Source organism: Camellia sinensis, chromosome 6, assembly GCF_055761805.1.
Source record: "Camellia sinensis isolate YWXY chromosome 6, ASM5576180v1, whole genome shotgun sequence".
Taxonomy (NCBI): Eukaryota; Viridiplantae; Streptophyta; class Magnoliopsida; order Ericales; family Theaceae; genus Camellia; species Camellia sinensis.
In genome coordinates this window covers 192,732,308-192,741,721 of record NC_138966.1, presented here as the reverse complement: position 1 = coordinate 192,741,721, position 9,414 = coordinate 192,732,308, and the positions used below count along the sequence as shown (strand labels likewise).

General features: G+C 35.3%; 1 protein-coding gene across 1 annotated transcript; it reads left to right on the top strand.

Moving 5' to 3' along the window:
• Positions 1-367: 367 nt before the first annotated feature.
• Positions 368-4,760, top strand: LOC114306088 (E3 ubiquitin-protein ligase MIEL1). Its single transcript, XM_028251257.2, has 12 exons — positions 368-635; positions 748-835; positions 1,032-1,088; positions 1,184-1,216; positions 1,313-1,390; positions 1,607-1,650; positions 1,768-1,808; positions 2,631-2,713; positions 2,797-2,888; positions 2,992-3,061; positions 3,677-3,718; positions 4,179-4,760. The coding sequence occupies exons 1-12, from the start codon at positions 586-588 to the stop codon at positions 4,302-4,304; spliced, it is 804 nt and encodes a 267-aa protein (XP_028107058.2). The 5' UTR covers positions 368-585; the 3' UTR covers positions 4,305-4,760.
• Positions 4,761-9,414: the final 4,654 nt, after the last annotated feature.

Here is a 9,414-nt window from a genome sequence, read left to right as displayed (position 1 = left end):
ATCCCCTAAGAATACTATCCTTATCCATCTTGAAGTCTTTCTTCATTCTTGGACTCTTGTCCCGTATCTGCTTGTCTCGGATTCTGATATTTTCAAAGATAACCTCGGCCATGCCGAGATGATCTCGGCATCGCGATTAGGACACGTGGAACCTCCGCCAACATGTCGGCGTCACCTCGGCCACGTGTTGATGCTCAGAATATATATCCCCACAAATTTCAATATAATTTTTATTTTTTAACACTCCATTTGGATTGTCATTTTTTAAAAAAAAAATCTCAGATCAAAGTAGAAAAAGCAAATAAAAAAAAATTATATTTTCTCACTTTTCTCACCAAAACTACCAATCCAAACAGACTGTTAAGTCATGAAACAATCTTAGATACTGGCCGTTCGTATATAATATGCATATTATTATATTCAAGAGGGCAAGCAAAGTGATGGGTGTGTATATAATCAAAGGTCGCTGTCCCAGTTTGATGGCATTTTCGCTTTGATGCTTTACCATATCCCCATCTTCCCAAATCATCCAATTCTGTGCCTTCCATCCCTCTCACCTCTCTTTCCATTTGCTCCAATTCAACAATGGAAGGCTCTGCCAATGAAAGACTTGATTTTGGGAAGATGGGTTATGGGTATTTATTTATTTATTTCTTGTATTATCTTCTACTTTTTGGTTGGTGGGTTGAGCTCTATTTGATGATTACTTTGATTTTTGATGCTCTGGTTTATTTAATTTTTCTACAGATGCAAGCATTATAGGAGAAGATGCAAGATTAGAGCTCCCTGCTGCAACGAAGTCTTCGATTGTCGTCATTGTCACAATGAATCCACGGTATTATGATCAAATTACTCATTTTTTTGATCTGGGTATTTGTTTGCTCAATTTTAGCGTGCTTAGCTATCCCTTAAATTGGCACCAGCTCAATTTGCATTGTTTTTTTTAGATTGAGTGCAAAATATATAACTATAGATCTGTTTTTGATGTGGGTTTTTGTTATTTTACTTCTTTTTTTTTTTGGATTCATTAGAGCACGTTGAGCAGCCCCTTTGATCGGCACGAACTTGTTCGGACTGATGTTAAGCAAGTATGTTTAATCATGGATCTATTTGTTCAATTATTTAAGTTTTATTGTGATTGAATTATGATAAAAGGGGTGTGAATTTTGTATTGATGTTTCAGGTTATTTGCTCAGTTTGCGATACAGAGCAGCCAGTAGGTGTCTCTTGATTTTAGATTTTTGCTTTGTTGATCTTGTTTTTGATCAGTATTCTAATTGGTTTCATTGATATTTATCTCACATGTAACCAGGTGGTACGTGTCTGTACCAATTGTGGAGTCAATATGGGAGAATATTTCTGCGAAGTGTGCAAATTCTACGATGATGATGTATGTTAACTATTGCATCTTATATCCACTGTCGGTAGTGAGCAATTGATAATTTATTTATGTGTGATTGTTGAGTGTTGCTGACGTTTTAGTCAGTACACTGTCAAGCTCAAGAAGAGCAAGGATTATATATAAATTTGTGATTTGACTATGACTATGATATCATTGTTGATATTGTCTTTTTTAAATGCTAATTGCTACGTAAGCTTATTGTAGATTGACAAAGGGCAGTTTCATTGTGACGATTGTGGGATCTGCAGGTTAGTGAGCAAAGTTGTGTTATTTTTATTTTTTTGTTTTTCTCTTTGTTGATTAATCAAAATCAATCTGTGATATTTGAATTTGTTCTCATCTAATTTACGTTATATTATTTTCAGAGTTGGTGGTCGTGAGAATTTTTTTCACTGCAAGAAGTGTGGTATGCACTCAATCCCGTACTGTCTTTATATTCACTGCAACTAGAAACTCTTTTTCCTTCTTCCAAAGTTGAACAAATATTAAGGAAAAAGATGGCACAGTGGTCATTCTTTTCTATTTCTTCGTAAATTTCAAGTAACAAAATCCGCAATTTTTCTTATTTAAATCTAGTGACTGGGTTTCTCTATTAGATTTGTTGGTTTTGAACATCTTTTCATGTTCACAAGTTTCCATTCTACCGGGGATGGAAGTGTAGACTGAATTCAGAGTTTGTCATGCTGCATCAATAAATATGACTATTTTTGTAGATGCATCCATATTTTGTAGTATTTAAATTGATGGTAAATGGGTTGCTGATGCTTCTAGTAAATCATAGAAAAAACAGGAAAATGCTGATGGTGAAGAGATGTGTGTTGTCGTAGACTTGGTATGTTTATGAAGTCTTTGTATTTGGCTACAACTTGCCATGAATACCCCTTTGATTATCCAATATTTGGGGTGGCTTAACACTCTGGCCACGCAGCAATATTAAGTGGAGTCTTCACATTTCCTTTCTTCACTAACCAATCAGTTCGGTAACTTTGGTTACAGCTGTTTTAGTTTTGTCAATTTCCACAATGAGTCCTTATTAAATTCTTTGAACCACGTCTTGTTTTGGACTGCTGTAATCTTACCAATCTTAGTATTCTCTCTTCTTCATCTTGATTTTACCATTCTTTTATCAATTATAGTTTAATCCATTGTGTGAGACGCATTTAACCTTTTTATTTATTTATTTATTTATTTATTTTTTCCCCAACTCTAATATATTTTTTCCTATTAGGATCATGCTATGCATTGGGTCTGCTTGATAATCACTTATGTGTGGAAAACTCCATGCAGCACCACTGTCCTATATGTTATGAGGTTTGCTTTCTAACTTGCTAGTTCTTAAGATCATTTCTTAAAAGCTTTTAAGTTTTTAACCTTGGCGGAGTTGTTTTTAACAGTATCTCTTTGACTCACTGAAAGACACCACTGTTATGAAATGTGGGCACACAATGCACCGTGAATGTTACCTTGAGATGATGAAGCATGACAAGTAAGCATTTATATCACAGAAATCACCTTGTTTTCCCTTTGTTTGTTTACTAGTGAAAATAGTTGTTCTATGGTTTCCAACTTTCCTTGATTATGTCACTCAGATATTGCTGTCCCATATGCTCCAAATCAGTTATTGACAAGTTTAGAAGTTGGAAGATTATAGAAGAGGAGGTGCGTTTATTGGATAGATAGATGTTCATTGCTCAATGATCAATACTGTTGTAGCCTTGACTTGTGAATAAAATTTGTGTATTTTTAAGAGAATGAACTTTATCTTATAAAGCTGATCACTTCATACAACCTAACTTAAAGGGTGATAACAAAGGTCATGGATAAGTATTGTTACTTTCTACTTCATGCAAAGTTACAATTTGGATTTATTAGAAAGCTCTCTCTCTCTCTCTCTCTCTCTCTCATTTTTCTTGTATTGATCCATGTTGTCTGCCAAGCTAGTTATTGATATAAAAGTAGTGTTCCACATATTATCGCTTTCCACAAGTGATCTTATTTTTCTATGTGGGGCAAAAAATTGTACTTGCTGCTTAGTTTGTCTCTGGTAATCTTTCTTGGTGTATCCTTTTCTTCTCGAACAGCTGTAGTAACAAAATTCATATTTTAGCACCAACACTTGCTGTATATGTTTATTTGTACTAAAAATACTAAGATGCATGGGTTATATTTAGTACAAAAGGTTCGATTGCTAATTGTACCAAGTCATAACTATTATCATCTTTGAATTGCTTCAACTGTGATATGCTCAACTTAGAAGTTTTCTTATTTTGTCAGATTGAAGCAACCGTCATGCTCGAGGATTTTCGGTATAAGAAGGTACTACCATTTCATCTTGTTATATCTGTTAAAAACTATTGCCAATTGTTAATATATATATTAAAAGCCAGTGCAACTTGAGGAGAGGTTTGCAGTTCCCAAATATGCCTTCTGAAGTAGAAATCATAGGAAAACATTGGATTTAGAGTTCCCTATACATATTTCCTAGTTGTTTTGTTTCGTTTATGATCAATCAGAACATTTCCATTTAAATTTTGCGAATCATCTTCAATGGTTCTTGGCTACATTAAATTCATTTAATTTGAACAATCTGAAATCAATGTTAAATATGCCTTCTGAAGTAGGAATTATAAGAAAAAATTGTATTTAGAGTTCCGTCATTTTGTTTATGATCAATCAGAACATCTTCCATTTTGATTTTCTGAAATCATCTTTGTTGGCTCTTGGCTGCATTAAAATTCATTTTACTTGAAGAATCTGAAAAACAGAAGGTTTGCAGGTTTGGATTCTATGTAATGACTGTAATGACACAACCGAAGTTTTCTTCCACATAGTTGGGCAGAAATGCAGCCACTGCAAATCATGCAATACACGGACAATTGCACCTCCGGTCCTTCCTCAATGATTGGTTCATGCTTCTGAGGCAACATTTTGCTAGTGGCTGAGGAAGAAATAGGGTGTGTTTCTAGGTGCAATGAAAGCTATTGCCAGAGCGAGAAAGAGGGGGCATTTCTAGCTGCATCTTCAAACCTCCCCCCCCCCCCCCCCTTCATTTTATACGATTAAAAGCCATTGCATTATGATTGAAACTGTATTGTTTGTTTGCATCCTTCACAAAAGTTTCTCACGTATTCTTCCTTGAAACCCATTGGAATGACTGAGGGTTACTACTGTACACTTAAATGTAGACTCTAATAGGAAAGTGCGCGACTATAGGAAGTGGTTCTGTTATTCTGTTAATCCTTCTTGTCATGGTCTGTACTATGTGGTTATAAAAATATTGATGCATTGTGGTTTGTTGATGAAAATGTGAAGCAATATGATATGATATTGCACTCCAATAAATGTGTATTTCTCTAAACCAGTGTGTATTTCACTCCAATAAATGTCGACAATCTTCATAACACTGGTTATGAAACACGCACTCCATATTTTGCTCTGGTAGGGTGAAATTTATCTTAAGCCCGGGTCTTGTGCTCTGTGTAGGTCACAAGTGCTTATCCAAACATGGGCAGTTTCCGTGATTGAAACTCGTGTCATGGTAGGGTCTGAAATCTTTTATCTTTTACCTGCATATAAACTTTTTCCATGGTTGGAACCCAAGATGTATAGATTGCAAGTGCTTGTCTTCACTATTGCAATTTGCATCTATGTTTTGAAGAAAAAACACCCCTATGCTGCCCATACTTACTATAAAATTTCTGCAATCAATTGGAATACTAATTTAGAAATTTATTGAAAAATATATGAATTTGATGTCACGGAGAAATTGTAGAAACTATGAAAACGCATTTTTAGGGAGTTTGCACAACATTTCTTCTAATGCATGTAGTGAAATAAAATATAGGAAAAATTATGGTAGAGTTTTCTAAATATGATTTGAGAATAGAGTTGTATTTTGAGTTTGTGAGTTTTAGAATTATGATTTGAGTGTGAAAAATTTGTTTAGTTATGAGTTTTGAATTAAGTTTTGGAAGGAGTTTTGAGTTTTTGAAATTAGAAAACTTATTTTATTCAAAAATTTATAACTTATAACCAAACGCATAACCTAAATACTCCGTTTGTTTTCAGAGGTAGAATGGAAGAGATTGATAGTAAAGAGATTAATAATGGGGAGATTGTTAATGAGAGGATTGATAGTGAGGGAATTAAGTAAAATTGTATTTATTTTGATGATAGTTGTTAGTGTAGGGATTTGTATATAAATAATAAAACAAATAAAAAAAATACAAAAACATTAAACATTAATGTTTTAAAAAAAATGTCCAACATGTAAAAAATTTTAAAAAAATAAAAATAAAATAAAAAATTTCTAGAAAAAAATAAAACAAATAAAATAATGATTTTTACTTAACAAAAATATAAAAAAATTAAACATTAATTTTTAAAAAAAATGTCCAACATGTAAAAAATAAATTAATAAATAAATAAATAAAAATTTCTAGTCCGCTGGACTATTTTTCTAATACCAAGTTCTGGAAGTCCATTTGAATCCCCTTGGGGAGGACCATCCTAATCTGGAGCTCACTATCAATCCCCTCTCCATTTCTCAAAGCAAACACAATATCAATGGATCACACCTCACTACCAATCCCAATCCCTCCTCTAACTCTCCAAACAAACGAGGCCAAAATCTATTCAAAACTCATAAAAATTATAAAAAATTCGAAAATATTTTTTATTTACAATATAAAAATAACAAGTGCCCAAGAGAGAGAGAAAAAAAACCCGAATACTGTTCCGGTCAATCGGCCAAACGTTTGGGTTAGCCAAATTTCTCCACCTGGAAAGGAGTTTTTGAAAGTAAGTATGGAATTTTAATTTGAAAGTTCAAAATAGATACCACACACAAATGAGTAGGTGGAAATGTGTTTGGAACACATAACCAAACACAACCTATAATTTTTTTTTTTTATATAGAATTTGACTATTGTAACAAAACAAACTCTAAATCTTTTGTTTTCTCAATTTAAATTATAATATTTGATTTGTTCCAATTAAATTATTAGTCTATTTTAATTAAGCAAAAATGGCATTAAACTTTATGTAAGTGTACACAAAATGTCTAAAATATTAATTTTTTATTAATTTTAATGATTAAATGTGTGGGTGATTTTTCGACCACACTACCCGCTTAGTAACCAGCTGGAAAGCACTGTCAGAATAGATGGCACCTGACTGACCTGCAATAGAAATATAAGAATCCCGCGGTGGTTTCGACCACCCGGAGGCACTCCGATGATCAAGTCAGTATATCTTTCAAAGATAAATCAAGTACTAAACTCACAAACTTGAGTATTAAAAGCATACCTTAGACCCATGTGGGTGCCTCTCTTTCATAGCCAATACAATCCTAGTCCCAAAAGGAGCCTGACCCTAATGGACTTAGGATTACTGCTAATCTGGGACTCCCAGTGGGATTAGGATAAACTCTCTAAGAGTCTTATCTTTACCCAAACTGAAGTCTTCTCTTATTCTAGGACTCTTGTCCCTTATCCAAGTTGAGTTCCCTTTTCATTCTAGGACTCTTGTCCCTTATCCACTTATCTCGGATTCCGATATCTTCGGAGATAACCTCGGCCTTGTCGAAATCATCTCGGCGTCACAACCAGGACACGTGGCACCTCGGCTGACACGTCGGCGTCACCTTGCCACGTGTTGGTACTCAGAAAATATATCCCCACAACTGCCCCCTAGGTTCTATTACCTTGGCATTCTGAGGTGATGGAACCTATACTGTTCGTTCATCTGTGCCCCTCTGTCCGAAATCAAACTTGCCGACCTCAAAGTTCCCTGGACTTTACTGTCCACTTCTGTCAAATATCAAGATTCATGCCTTCCAAGCTGCTTGAAATCGCAGCTCCTAGCCGAGGTTCTGATTCCATTAATTCGTAAACTCCAAGAACTTTTGCAACTGTTCCACTCACACTCTCTGGTGAGTTCCCGATTTCCAGTCATCTATTTAACTCCGGTGATTTTCATATCGGCGTTCATTTCACTTTGTAGGTTCATAAACTCTTTACTTACTATTAAGCTCAATCTTTCATAACTCTTTTGAATCTGTTTACTTGCCATCTGTTACCTTCTATTTTCATCTGTCTTCAAGTCTTGAATTGTTTGAATGCTTAGTGCCTGTGCACTTGGCTTTATTCTTCAACTTTGTCATCTTCTTGACTCTGATTTTTCTTTTCTTGTTTTTCTTGTTGTATTCCCAGATTCTTACTTTCGTTTCTGTTTTCTGTATAGTCTTAGAACCACATCCCTTCTTAAAATTGTTGCCGAGATAATGGTAGAGAAGCTCTTCCAGCTGACTGCTAATGCTTTTTTGCTTCTGAAAAATGTCTGCTGTTGGCCGATGTTAACATTCTTTGCTCCTTGATTATCATTTCTTCTTCCACTGTATTTGATAGCCATGTCGGGTAATTGACTTCTCGGATGGCCCTGAGCTCCAAAAGTCTGTCTACTTCTTCCTCTACTGCTTCGACATGTATCAACGTTGGCCCTCTTGCTCATTGGATTACAGGTTTGGCCGACCTGTCGACGTTCAATTTCTGGCACGTGACCTCAGGGTCAATGCCAGGCATTTCATAAGGTGTCCAAGCAAATACCTCAATGTTTCTCTCAAAAAAGCTTCCAATTCCCTTTCTTCTTCTTCGGCTAAGCCTAAGCCGAGAAGAAAGAAGCGTTCTTTATCCCCCTCCTGGACGAGGATTTTCAGTGCCTCTTCACACCTCTCGACTGGCTCCTTGCCGACATCATCTAGTACCTCTATGTCCTCATTTTCAATCTCTGCCTTCTCTAGTTCTCGAATGCTGCAGGTGGATCTCATTGCTGCCATGGAGCAATTCTCCGCCTGCAATTGATCCCCCCTGACTTCTTCAATCCTATGTTCTGTTGGGAACCGCAGTAGTTGATGCAACGTTGAGGGAACTGCCCCCATTGTATGCAACCATGGCCTTCCCAAGATGATATTGTATGGTGAGGGCGTGTCAATCACCATGAATTCTGTCTTGATCTTCTTCTAACTGCTCTTGCATGATTCTATACTTAGAATATTTTGCATGCCTTTCATACTTTGCCTCCTTTGTGCAATCTTCTCAGGGTTACATACCTCGGGTATAATAGCTACAAAACTTTTGCTTCGGCAAGATACTGACCTGTAAACTTTTCATAAATTTTAACAAGTGTGAAACATATACTACTCAATATTAACTTTGCAAACTTTTTCTCAAGTTTCAACAAGTGTTTAAACAGTGATCTCGGTCTAGCCTACTTGTAAATTGCTACAAATTTCAACAAGGATTAACATATACTGTAACAGGGATCAACAAGGATTAACATAACAAGTGTTAAACAATAATCTATTTGTAAATTGCTACGAATTTCAACAAGTGTTTAAATATACTTAGCTCTTTCCTCAACTTGTAAATTGCTGCAAATTTCAACAGATGATCATATGTCGGCTTAACGTTATCTTGTAAATTGCTACAAATTTCAACAAGTGTTAAGCATCTTCTTTGGTTTAACCAACCTGTAGATTGCTATAAGTGTTTAGCAATAACCTCGGCTTTGCTTCAACTCGTAAATTGCTACGAATTTAAACAAGTGAAGAGAAACAGTAATCTCAGCTTAATTTCAACTTGTAAATTGCTACAAATTTCAACAAGTGAAGATAAGGAACCATCTCAGCTTAATTTCAACTTGTAAATTGCTACAAATTTCAACAAGTGAAGATAAGGAACCATCTCAGCTTAACTTCAACTTGTAAATTGCTACAAATTTCAACAAGTGAAGATAAGGAACCATCTCGGCTTAACTTCAACTTGTAAATTGCTACAAATTTTAACAAGTGAAGATAAGGAACCATCTAGGCTTAACTTCAACTTGTAAATTGCTACAAATTTCAATAAGTGGTAAACGCATTCTTCTTCTCTAGGCCTCCAGTGTGAACTTAAAATCCACTTGGGTTCTCATCATACATGTAGCTTCGACCTTGTCGCCGAGGTTGAATTCAA

What these genes read in the sequence shown, in the direction of transcription:
- LOC114306088 (XM_028251257.2), top strand. Translation starts at nt 586, where the DNA reads ATGGAAGGCTCTGCCAATGAAAGACTTGATTTTGGGAAGATGGGTTAT. An exon ending in TTTTCACTGCAAGAAGTGTG is followed by an intron (nt 1,809 to 2,630) that starts GTATGCACTCAA and finishes TTTTCCTATTAG; the next exon opens with GATCATGCTATGCATTGGGT. An exon ending in ACTGTCCTATATGTTATGAG is followed by an intron (nt 2,714 to 2,796) that starts GTTTGCTTTCTA and finishes TGTTTTTAACAG; the next exon opens with TATCTCTTTGACTCACTGAA.